At 64.7% G+C, this 11,908-nt stretch overlaps 1 protein-coding gene across 1 annotated transcript; it reads left to right on the plus strand.

Moving 5' to 3' along the window:
* The first annotated feature begins 591 nt into the window (after window positions 1–591).
* Window positions 592–10,407, plus strand: SLC25A11 (solute carrier family 25 member 11). Its single transcript, XM_045000532.1, has 8 exons — window positions 592–745; window positions 4,447–4,599; window positions 5,236–5,442; window positions 5,622–5,712; window positions 7,177–7,267; window positions 7,860–7,959; window positions 8,436–8,487; window positions 9,851–10,407. Exons 1-8 carry the CDS (start codon window positions 672–674, stop codon window positions 10,004–10,006), a joined length of 924 nt encoding a protein of 307 aa, XP_044856467.1. The 5' UTR covers window positions 592–671; the 3' UTR covers window positions 10,007–10,407.
* The last annotated feature ends 1,501 nt before the right edge of the window (window positions 10,408–11,908 follow it).

The following is an 11,908-nucleotide window of genomic DNA, read 5'->3' on the forward strand; positions in this document are numbered from 1 at the left end:
TTGTAAGGCACATGGGGTGTCTAGTATTGATCCCCGAGTATTACCGGGGGGGGGGGAGTACTTTTGGGTCCAGCACATTATTTCTAGAGGCCACCGAGCTGAGCCTGTCACGAGGATGTTGTTACCCGAGTATTATTGGGGGGGTGGGTATGTGAGTCTTAGTATGTACCCTCACACCCGAGTATTGCCCCTGGGTGGAGTATCCCCCCCCGTATCACTGGTAGGGGGCCGAGTATCAATACTCGAGTATTGTTTGTGGGAGGGGGCGGGGGGAGTACTGCCCCGGGGTGTTCTGCGCAGGTGTCCCTGCAAGGACCCCCCCCCGCCCAGTATTAGTTCTGGGGGGTGGAGTTATTTATCCTCCCCCCCCCCTCCCCGTCACGCGTAGTATTTACTGCTGGCCCCTCCCCCTCCTCAGGAGCCCCGCGCGCCCCCAACGGCAACGGCCGTTCCCGCCAAAAGCGGCTGCCCCGCCGCCACGCGCGCAGACCCCTCAGGGCGGAGGGGAGGGTCTGGCTGCGCGCGCATCTCCCCCCCCCCGCCGGAGCGCTGGTGGCTGCGCGCGCATCTTCCCCCCCCCGGGAGCGCTGGTGGCTGCGCGCGCAGCCGGGCTCGCTCGCTCCAGACCCGGCGCCGGAGTCACCTTGGTCCCGGCCCGGCCGGACCCGGCGATGGCGGCGGCGGGGCCCGAGCGGCCCAAAACCTCCCCCAAGGCCGTGAAGTTCCTGTTCGGGGGCCTGGCCGGGTGAGCGCGCGCGCGCCCCTCGCCCCTCCCCCCTCCCCCCCCCGTGACCCCTGACCCCGCCCCCCTCAGCGCCCCTCCCCCACCCCCAGCGTGACCCCCACTGACCCCTCTCCCACCCCCTCAGCGCCCCTCCCCCACCCCCAGCGTGACCCCCCACTGACCCCTCCCCCGCCCCCCTCAGCGTCCCCCCTCTGACCCCCCCCCCCCCCCCTCAGCGCCCCTCCCCCACCCCCAGTGACCCCTGACCCCTCCCCCCTCAGCGCCCCACCCCCACCCCCAGCGTGACCCCCACTGACCCCTCCCCCACCCCCTCAGCGCCCCTCCCCCACCCACTCCCTAGCGCGACCCCTGACCCACTGACCCCTCCCCACCCCCTCAGTGCCCCTCCCCCACCCCCCAGCGTGACCCCCCACTGACCCCTCCCCCGCCCCCCTCAGCGCCCCTCCCCCCTCTGACCCCTTCCCCACCCCCCAGCGTGACCCTTCCCCCGCATGTCCCCTGACCCACTGACTGGACTCCTGGGTTCTCTGCCCGGCTCTGGGAGGGGAGTGGGGGCTGGTGGGTCAGAGCAGGGGGGGCTGGGAGCCAGGACTCCTGGGTTCTCTCCCCGGCGCTGGGAGGGGAGTGGGGGCTGGTGGGTTAGAGCAGGGGGGCTGGGAGCCAGGACTCCTGGGTTCTCTCCCTGGCTCTGGGAGGGGAGTGGGGGCTGGTGGGTCAGAGCAGGGGGGGCTGGGAGCCAGGACTCCTGGGTTCTCTCCCCGGCGCTGGGAGGGGAGTGGGGGCTGGTGGGTTAGAGCAGGGGGGCTGGGAGCCAGGACTCCTGGGTTCTCTCCCCGGCTCTGGGAGGGGAGTGGGGGCTGGTGGGTTAGAGCAGGGGGGGCTGGGAGCCAGGACTCCTGGGTTCTCTCCCCGGCTCTGGGAGGGGAGTGGGGGCTGGTGGGTTAGAGCAGGAGGGGCTGGGAGCCAGGACTCCTGGGTTCTCTCCCTGGCTCTGGGAGGGGAGTGGGGGCTGGTGGGTTAGAGCAGGGGGGCTGGGAGCCAGGACTCCTGGGTTCTCTCCCCGGCTCTGGGAGGGGAGAGGGGGCTGGTGGGTCAGAGCAGGGGGGGCTGGGAGCCAGGACTCCTGGGTTCTCTCCCCGGCGCTGGGAGGGGAGTGGGGGCTGGTGGGTTAGAGCAGGAGGGGCTGGGAGCCAGGACTCCTGGGTTCTCTCCCTGGCTCTGGGAGGGGAGTGGGGGCTGGTGGGTTAGAGCAGGGGGGCTGGGAGCCAGGACTCCTGGGTTCTCTCCCCGGCTCTGGGAGGGGAGTGGGGGCTGGTGGGTAGAGCGGGGGCTGGGAGCAGGACTCCTGGGTTCTCTCCCCGGCTCTGGGAGGGGAGTGGGGGCTGGTGGTTGGAGCAGGGGGGGCTGGGAGCCGGGACTCCTGGGTTCTCTCCCCGGCTCTGGGAGGGGAGTGGGGGCTGGTGGGTCAGAGCAGGGGGGGCTGGGAGCCAGGACTCCTGGGTTCTCTCCCCGGCTCTGGGAGGGGAGTGGGGGCTGGTGGGTAGAGCGGGGGCTGGGAGCAGGACTCCTGGGTTCTCTCCCCGGCTCTGGGAGGGGAGTGGAGGCTGGTGGTTAGAGCAGGGGGGGCTGGGAGCCAGGACTCCTGGGTTCTCTCCCCGGCTCTGGGAGGGGAGTGGGGGCTGGTGGGTTAGAGCAGGAGGGGCTGGGAGCCAGGACTCCTGGGTTCTCTCCCCGGCTCTGGGAGGGCAGTGGGGGCTGGTGGTTAGAGCAGGGGGGGCTGGGAGCCAGGACTCCTGGGTTCTCTCCCCGGCTCTGGGAGGGGAGTGGGGGCTGGTGGGTTAGAGCAGGGGGGGCTGGGAGCCAGGACTCCTGGGTTCTCTCCCCGGCGCTGGGAGGGGAGTGGGGGCTGGTGGGTTAGAGCAGGAGGGGCTGGGAGCCAGGACTCCTGGGTTCTCTCCCCGGCTCTGGGAGGGCAGTGGGGGCTGGTGGTTAGAGCAGGGGGGGCTGGGAGCCAGGACTCCTGGGTTCTCTCCCCGGCTCTGGGAGGGGAGTGGGGGCTGGTGGGTTAGAGCAGGGTGGGGCTGGGAGCCAGGACTCCTGGGTTCTCCCCGGCTCTGGGAAGGGAGTGGGGGCTGCTGGGTCAGAGCAGGGGGGCTGGGAGCCAGGACTCCTGGGTTCTCTCCCCGGCTCTGGGAGGGGAGTGGGGGCTGGTGGGTTAGAGCAGGGGGGCTGGGAGCCAGGACTCCTGGGTTCTCTCCCTGGCTCTGGGAGGGGAGTGGGGGCTGATGGCTTAGAGCAGGGGGGCTGGGAGCCAGGACTCCTGGGTTCTCTCCCCAGCTCTGGGAAGGGAGTGGGGGCTGGTGGATCAGAGCAGGGGGGGCTGGGAGCCAGGACTCCTGGGTTCTCTCCCCGGCTCTGGGAGGGGAGTGGGGGCTGGTGGGTCAGAGCAGGGGGGGCCGGGAGCCCGGACTCCTGGGTTCTCTCCCCGGCTCTGGGAGGGGAGTGGGGGCTGGTGGTTAGAGCAGGGGGGGCTGGGAGCCAGGACTCCTGGGTTCTCTCCCCGGCTCTGGGAGGGGAGTGGGGGCTGGTGGGTTAGAGCAGGGGGGGCTGGGAGCCAGGACTCCTGGGTTCTCTCCCTGGCTCTGGGAGGGGAGTGGGGGCTGGTGGGTCAGAGCAGGGGGGGCTGGGAGCCAGGACTCCTGGGTTCTCTCCCCGGCTCTGGGAGGGGGTGGGGGCTGGTGGGTCAGAGCAGGGGGGGCCGGGAGCCAGGACCCCTCGGTTCTGTGCCCAGGACTTGGCACGCTGGCGCAGTGTGGGGATTACGTGTGTAGCAAAGCCTGGTGTTGCCTCTTTGCGTGGCCAAAAATGTTAATCCACTTGTTGCAGCCTGAGGGTTTCCTTGGGCAGGAGGGGCAGGGATTTCGCCTGAGTAGGGGGTTTGAGAGGGACAAGGTCCCCCCCCCCCCACAAGAGCTGCTGTTTCTCTCACTCTTAATCCTCATCAGCATGTGCCTTGCAAATGTCCTCCTAGCATCTGGCCCCCTGGGACCCTTGCACCCCGAGGGAGCAGCTTCCGGGGGGACTGGCTGGCTGCAGGAGGATACAGGGCCCAGGGGAATCAGAGAACAGGCTAAAGTCTTTCATCCTCCGTGGTGAGAGTTTTCTAACCCGCGCGTCCGAGGGGCCCGGTAAATCGGTGCCACCTCTGGCTTGTCCAGAGCAAGCGAGACGAGTGTTTCCACTGATCTTCGTAACCGCTGGGCCGGCTTCCTAAATCTCCTCTCGAAATCGGGGGTTGTGGCGTCGATACACGAGCACCGTCTCCTCCCCCTCTTCCGCGTGGGTCAGAGTCCGAAGCGGAGTGCGTGTCCCAGAGTTGTCTGACTTTTGGCCCTGATGCTTTGAAGGCTGGGGCCGGCCGGCCAGCTGTGGCAGTCGCTTCCTGGCCAGCTGGCTAGTCCCACTTACGGATAAACCGCCCGGTGTTTGTAGTGGGTACAGCTAGAGGAGCGGGCTGGCTGTCGGGTCCCCTGTGAGCAATGGAGGAGAATATCACCCCAAAGCTTCGGCTGTCAGCTCTTCAGTGGGGTCCAGAGCCGTGATCCCAACACAGATGATCACTTCAGCGCCTCGGGAACGGCGCCGGGTAGGCCGGTCTCCTCCGTTTCGTCCTTGGTGAAATACTCTCTGTGGCTCCGCAGCATGGGGGCGACCGTCTTCGTGCAGCCCCTAGACCTGGTGAAGAACCGCATGCAGCTGAGCGGGGAAGGCGCCAAGACCAAAGAGTACAAAACCAGCTTTCACGCCGTCAGGAGCATCCTCAGGAAGGAAGGCGTCCGCGGCATCTACACCGGGTATGAGGGGGCGGGTGATTGGGGGGCGCCTTGGCGAGGCCTCTTTTGTTCTGACACGGGGGGGTGAGGAACGGGACATGGGGCCATTCCCCCTTTAGTGGGGGGATCAGCGCCAGGGTGGGAGGTTGGCTGGCTCAGGGAGGTGGGGAATGGGAGGCAGGGCCTCTCCTCTGTAGGGGGCGCTGGCTCAGATCCGGCCCCATCGTGGTGGGAACACGGGGCCTTTGCCCACCGGGGGCTGCCAGCTCTGATCCGTCCCCAAGGCAGGGGACAGGCTGCTTTGTGGGGGGGGGGCTGGGAATGGGACATGGGTACACATTGTACCAGTGACCAGGATCGTTGCCCGCGGCGGGCGCTGGCTGGCCCTGTGAGAAATGGGTTGAGCCTGGCGCGGGTACAGTGTTAACGTCTGTCAGTTCTGCTCCCCTGGGGTAAAGCCGGGTGCTCGTGAGGGCAGGGGCACGCGTGGTGCTGGCGGGCAGCCAGGAGACCTGTGTCCTGTGTCGCGGGAGTGTCCGGCCTCGGGCCCTGTGAGCAAACGCACCGAATTCTCACGGTTGCTGCAGAGCTGGACCCGGGCCGAGGACCCAGGCGTCCAGCAGCCACGCAGGCCCATAACCCTCCCCCCTTTGCCAGGCTGTCGGCAGGGCTTCTGAGACAGGCCACCTACACCACCACCCGGCTGGGCATCTACACCATCCTCTTTGAGAAGCTCACCAAGGCGGACGGCACGCCGCCCAACTTCTTCATGAAGGCGGGGATCGGCATGACGGCGGGGGCCACCGGGGCCTTTGTGGGCACGCCGGCCGAGGTGGCGCTCATCAGGATGACGGCGGACGGCAGGTGAGCGGGGTTGAACTGCGTGTGATGCGGTCATGCCGCTGTGTCCTCGCCTGGCGGCCGTGCCGCTAGTCCCCATGAGAAACCTGGGGCCCCCAGGCTGCTGCTGCAACCCACTAGGCCATGCTCCGAGGGGGTCTGTGCCTCTGAACTGCCCCCTCGCTCCCCTCCTCTGTTCCCAGGCTGCCCCCCGACCAGAGGAGAGGCTACACCAACGTCTTCAACGCGCTGCTGAGGATAACCCGCGAAGAGGGCGTGCTGACACTCTGGCGGGTACGGCGCTCGCTAGAGGCTAGGCCCGGCGGCACATGCACCCAGGAGAATTTGTTTGGGAGGTGGGGGGCGGCCGGGTTTGTGGGATCAGCCTGTGACGGGTTCCCCCCCCCTGGGGTACCACTGAGCCCGCCTGACCCACCAGCCTGGGCTCCCACTCACCCTGTAATGCTGTGACAAGCTGCAGACGTGCGCCTGCTCTCACACTTTCACCCAGCTGCAAAAGCAGCCGCAGCCGCTGAGATCCGCTCTGCGCCGGGAAGGCTTCAGCTAAGGGGCTGCCCAGATACTGAAATGATAGCGGCTTGTGCTGCACAGGGAACTGCACGGCGTCAGCTCCTGGAATTCGCCCCCTCCCCCCCTCCCTGGGCGGGGGAACATACCCAGCTTCTTCCCTCCTGGTGTGACCTCCACACGCTGCTTTTAGACCAAACAAAAATAAGTTTATTAACTACAGAGGATGGAGTTTAAGTGATTATAAGGGACAGCAAACAGATCACAGCAGATTACCTAGTAAATAAACGAAAACAATCTAAACTTAAAGAAATGGGGTATGTTATTTGTTTTCATTTATTTACTAGGTAAATAACGTACCCGATTTCTTTAAGTTAAGATTACCTAGTAAATAAATGAAAACAATCTAAACTTAACACGCTAAAGAAATCGGGTGTGTCTAGCAAACGCAGTTTTAGGCAGATTGCAGAGATTCTTGAAGGCAAGATGCACTTGCTTGCAGCTGAAAACTCCAGGAACTACTTTCACAGGCTAGAAATCCCTCTCGCCTGGGACCATCCCTTCTCCCCAGTCCAGTCCTTGGTTCTCAGGTGTTTCCAAGCGTCTCCTTTGGATGGGGAGTCAGTGAAGAGGAACCAGGATGATGCCACTCCCCTGCCTTAAATAGCTTGTGCTTACGGCGGGAGCCCCTTTGTTTTCAAGCTTGGTTCCCACGCCCCGCAGTGGAAAAATACTGGCGTTCCAAGATGGAGTCCTGAGCCTCCCCAGGGGGAGATTAGCATCTTCTAAGCCCTTTTCTTGTCCCTAATGGTCCGTTGCCTTGTTCCCAGCCAGCCATCGCACCTGACTGCATTCTCTCAAGTGGGCGTTCCCCAGGTGCAAACACATTTGTAATAGATGCATTAACAACATTCTTCACTTCAGATACCCAAATGATACATGCATTGCAAATAGGATAATCGTATTCAGTGAATCAGAACCGTTTCAACGACATCTTACAGGGCGTCTCTTGCACAAAATACATCGTAGTTATGCCATAATCCTATCATTACTGTGGGGCGTAATGCCACACAGCCTATGGGCAAACACGTTCAGGGGGCCGACGGGGTGTTAGTCTGTGGCAGGCCTCTGCTTCTCAGGCAAGGCATGCGCTTAGATTCTCCATCCTCGGGTCTGCATGGTGTTCCCATCCCACCCCCGTTAACTGCCTCTCCTCTCTCTGCCTCACAGGGCTGTGTCCCCACCATGGCCAGAGCGGTGGTCGTGAACGCTGCCCAGTTAGCCTCCTACTCGCAGTCCAAGCAGTTCTTGCTGGGCTCCGGTAAGTCCCGGTCCCGCTGTGTCTGACGTAGAATGCAGGGCTGAGGGAGAGCACCGCGCTCCAGCCGGGTTCCAGTGACTCGGGCCGACCAACATGCCAGGGTTAGGATTGGGGCAGCTCCCGTGCTAGGCAGTCCTGACTGCCCCCCAGGAGGTAGTGAAGTGTTACTCACGTTGGACAGAACCACAGAGAGGGGGCGGGGCGGGGCGGCGTGGCTTCCCACTATCTCAGTGGAAGAGCCGGGGAGAGAACCCAGGAGTCCTGGCTCCCAGCCCCTCCTGCTCTAACCCACCAGCCCCCACTCCCCTCCTGGAGCCGGGGAGAGAACCCAGGAGTCCTGGCTCCCAGCCCCTCCTGCTCTAACCCACCAGCCCCCACTCCCCTCCCGGAGCCGGGGAGAGAACCCAGGAGTCCTGGCTCCCAGCCCCCCTGCTCTAACCACCAGCCCCCGCTCCCCTCCCAGGGCCGGACGGAGAACCCAGGAGTCCTGGCTCCCAGCCCCCCTGCTCTGACCCTCAGTGACATGGGTGCTTGATTGGCTAAGCTCTGACCTTCGGGGGGCTGTAAAACCCTCCCTCTCTCTCCTCTGCAGGTTACTTCCGAGACAACATCTTCTGCCATTTCTGTGCCAGTATGATCAGCGGGCTGGTGACCACCGCTGCTTCCATGCCGGTGGATATCGCCAAGACCAGGCGAGTGGCAGGAGCGCTGGGTGTGCCCTCGGCAGAGGCCAGGAGGGTTGCGGGGGGCACGGAGATGGGTCAGGAATAGGGAGCGGAGGGTGTGGGGCTGGTGGAATCCACCCTGCTCCGTCATTCCTGCCTCGTGGGTATTTTGTGAGCTGAGCTGCTGAGTTCTGCCCATCGCCACGGGAGGGAATCACCCCGTGTCAGCAGCGAACAGGCCACGGGATTTGAACCCTTCCCCACCCCCCCAGAGGCAGGGAGCATTACCCAGAGCGCACCTGTTCGGGGGGCCGGTCTCGTAAAGACTTGGCTTGCAAGGATCCCAGGGCAAAGCTGGTCTGGGCTGCAGGCTTCCCTGTGTCCCCGATCCACCCTTGACCCCCTAGCTACGTGGAAACTGATCTCGATGTCTAAATAAGTGGCTTTAAATACACGCCTGCTGCTGGCTAAAGCTTCCTCCCCCCTCTCCTCCTGGCACGCAGGATTCAGAACATGCGGATGATCGACGGGAAGCCGGAGTACAAGAACGGGCTGGTAAGCGACAGCTGGAGACGGGGGGGCGCGCTGGGATCCGCCGTCTTGTGCCCTTGCTCGCACGGGGGGTGTTGGGTTCCTGCCCCCTGTGTCCAGAGGGCGGGTTCGCGCCGCCGCGCCATGGGGCAGGTTTCTATTGACAGCGCGGCTGTGCTTCCCTCCCGGCCGTGGGGAAATGGACGGGAGCTGCCAGTTGGGGGGCGGGGTGGATGATCGGCTGTCCGTGAGCTCCCGGGGCGACGCTGTGACCAACAGGGCGAATGCCATCCCGGGCTGCGTAAGCGGGACTCTCGTGTAGGGGCGGAGAGGCGATTTCACTGCCAGATCAGGCCCTGCCGGGGCCCACAGTGCCAGCCGGGGGGTGACTCAACCGGAGAGGGGGCAGAGAAGAGCCAGGAGAAGTGAGAGACGCCAGGAGCTCAGGGAAGAGGCGGCGAAGGGGTGACTGATCCCGGTCCGGAAGTACCGACGTGGGGAACAGATCTTTAGGAAGGTCTAACCCGGCCCGAGGGCTGGAAGCTGGAGAAATTCAGGGGTAAATGTTCGGTGGTGAGAGTGGGCCCGTGGAGTCCTAGGGTGCCCTGTGTGGGGCACCGCCTCAGCCCACATACGGGGGGCTCTGAGCCCCTACGGCGCGGCTAGGAAAGTGACCTCGACAGGCAGGTTATTTCCCTCCGAGAACGCCCGCTCTGTGCTGGTCAGTTCAGGAATCCTCACTGCTGCCGAGTCTCCCGCTGGGCAGGGAGCCCCCCCCCGTCGCGTCGCGTCGCGAACAGGCCTCCGGGGCGTGGAGGAACGTTGTGATCAGGCTTTGAACTCGGAGCCACTCGCCCGGCACCACCCAGGGTGTGAACGGGTGGCGCTGGGGCAGGGGAGAAAACACTTCTCCCCATGCCCGTGTCTAGGGAAAGCCGAGGGGACGCAGGCTGGCAGTCCAGCGAAGACCTTCGATGGTCACGGTCAGCGTGGTGGCCTCCTGCAATCTACGCAGGCTGCGCTGTGCGAGATGGGGACGGGAGTCTCTGCCCCCCGGCCTGAATGCATCTGGCCACTGGGGGGCAGTGGCCTATCAGAGATGGGGCTGGACTGACGGTGCTCCGCCGATATTCATTAAAGGAGGCTCAGCCCCGGCTCCGGGAGCTGAGGCATGTTTGTACAGCGAAGGAAACTGAGGCAGAGAGCGAGATTGAGGAGTGGCTTTCTGGAGGCTACACAGGCAGTGACAGAACCCAGCACCCCCCCGCCTGCCCGAGCGAGTAGCCAGCGCAGGGGCGTTCGCCGGCCGGGGCCAGCGCGGGGCGTCGGGCGTGGCGGCCCCGCAGCGCCGGCCGCCCCGTACTCACCTCTGCTTTCTGAATTCCAGGATGTGCTGCTGAAAGTCATCCGCTACGAGGGGTTCTTCAGCCTCTGGAAGGGCTTCACCCCCTACTACGCCCGCCTGGGCCCCCACACCGTCCTGACCTTCATCTTCCTCGAGCAGATGAACACATTCTACAAGAAGTTCTTCCTCAGTGCCTAGGAGGAGGCCCTGGCCTGGCTGGGCGCCCCCTCCCCAGGCCGCAGCACCTCCGCCGGGCCTGCCGCTGGGGAACCGGCCCCGGCTCTCCCCGGGCTCGGAAGCAAGGATCCGGCTGGAGCCCCTCCCCTTCCCGTGTGTTTGGTGTCAGTCACGTCACCCTTCGTCCCTGTTCCCCGAATCACGTGAAAGGAGCGGCGGGGAGGCTGGCACAGCTTGTCTGGACTGGGGTGGGGTGCTCCAGACGTCTCTGGATTATTTCTTGGGGGGGGGTCCCAAGACTGGGCCGGTACCTGCCAACGCAAGCCCTCGGGTAGCAATGGCCGACCCGCGTGCGAGTTGTAGGTCTGTGCATCTCTCCCCCTTCTCTTTGCTTTGAACTCAGTAAACAGATCATGGTCCTACGGGCACGTCTGCTTTGGGGTTCCGGCAGGGGGGGGCGGGGAGGAAAGACACCTGGGTAACGCTCGGCAGCAGCACCCGAGTTACACCCCAGCTTTTAAACAGACCCTCCCAGGAACCCCTTCCGTGCGTCAGACCCCCGAGCGGTCCCACGATGGCGCCAGCCTGCTCCACCTGGCGAGCTCTGCCCTGCGAGAGCCGTGTCCGCTCTGCAGGGACCCAGGCGCCCAGCCGGCGTCCGCCGCGACGCCCGGCCGCCCTCGCAGAGCCGAGCCGAGGCCGGACGTCAGCGCGGGTTCGGACACGGTGCGTCTTGGCCACGCCGTCTTGGTTCTCTCGCCCCGGCCCAGGTGAGGCCCGTCCCTCTCCAGAGGCTGAGCTCACGTCGTCCGCCTGATGGCGGAATTGCTTCTCGTTGGGTGTCAATGGTTCGGGTCTCGCCTCCGGGTTGGTTTCAGCCAGGCCTTTTCCGGACCCGGCCACCCCGCCCCAGAGCGTTTGGAGAGAGACGCAGCTCCCGGCTCCATCGGCCAGCAATCCCTGCCCCGCCTAGCAATCAGAAACGCAGGCCTCCTGGGTGAAAAGCGGGACTTTATTTGCTGGCGTGGCCAAAAGGGAAGTGAAAGTGCTGCCCGGTCTTCCCAGGACCGAGCGATCTCAGCCCGCTCTGTGTTTACCTCCGCCCGCTGAAGCGGCTCTTGGTGATAGGAAGAAGCTGCCGGGCAGGGCGTGGAGCCGGGCATTGTGGGACGGGATCAGCTCCGGGAGGCGGCGGTGGGGACAGACACCAGGTGGTTGGCACCAAGCCGGAGCCTGCGGGTGACCCTAGGTGGCAGGCAGTGTCAGCCCCCGGCCCGGAGCAGCCGACTTCGAGCTGGCGTGTGATCACAGGGTGCAAGGCTGGGAGTAGGTGTGGGGCGCCCTGCTCTGGAGGTGCCGAAGCCACAGGGCCCGTCTACACTCGCCCCGCAGGTGCTGTGACAAGGTCCAGACCCCCCCAGGCTTTGACTAGAGCTACTGCCAAAGAGCTGTATGTCCCCAGAATCTCCTCACTGGTCTGGGGGGGAGAGGCACGGGGCTGAGATGCAGCTGCCTCTGGGGTGGGATGTGGGGGGCTGGTCATAGAAGAATCCCTCACGTGGTGCCGAGATGCATCTGTCTCTGGGGTGGGGGACGGCTGTTTATCTGGTGCTGAGATGCGTCTGTGTCTGGGGCGGGGGGCGGCTGTTTATACAGGTCTCTGGTGCTGAGATACGTCTGTGTCTGGGGCGGGGGCGGCTGTTTATACAGGTCTCTGGTGCTGAGATGCGTCTGTGTCTGGGGTGGGGTGCGGCTGTTTATCTGGTGCTGAGATGCGTCTGTGTCTGGGGTGGGGGACGGCTGTTTATACAAGTCTCTGGTGCTGAGATGCGTCTGTGTCTGGGGCAGGGCGCGGCTGTTTATACAAGTCTCTGGTGCTGAGATGCGTCTGTGTCTGGGGTGGGGTGCGGCTGTTTATCTGGT

The sequence above is a fragment of the Mauremys mutica genome, unplaced genomic scaffold (genome assembly GCF_020497125.1).
Source record: "Mauremys mutica isolate MM-2020 ecotype Southern unplaced genomic scaffold, ASM2049712v1 000330F_np12_obj, whole genome shotgun sequence".
Lineage (NCBI taxonomy): Eukaryota > Metazoa > Chordata > Testudines > Geoemydidae > Mauremys > Mauremys mutica.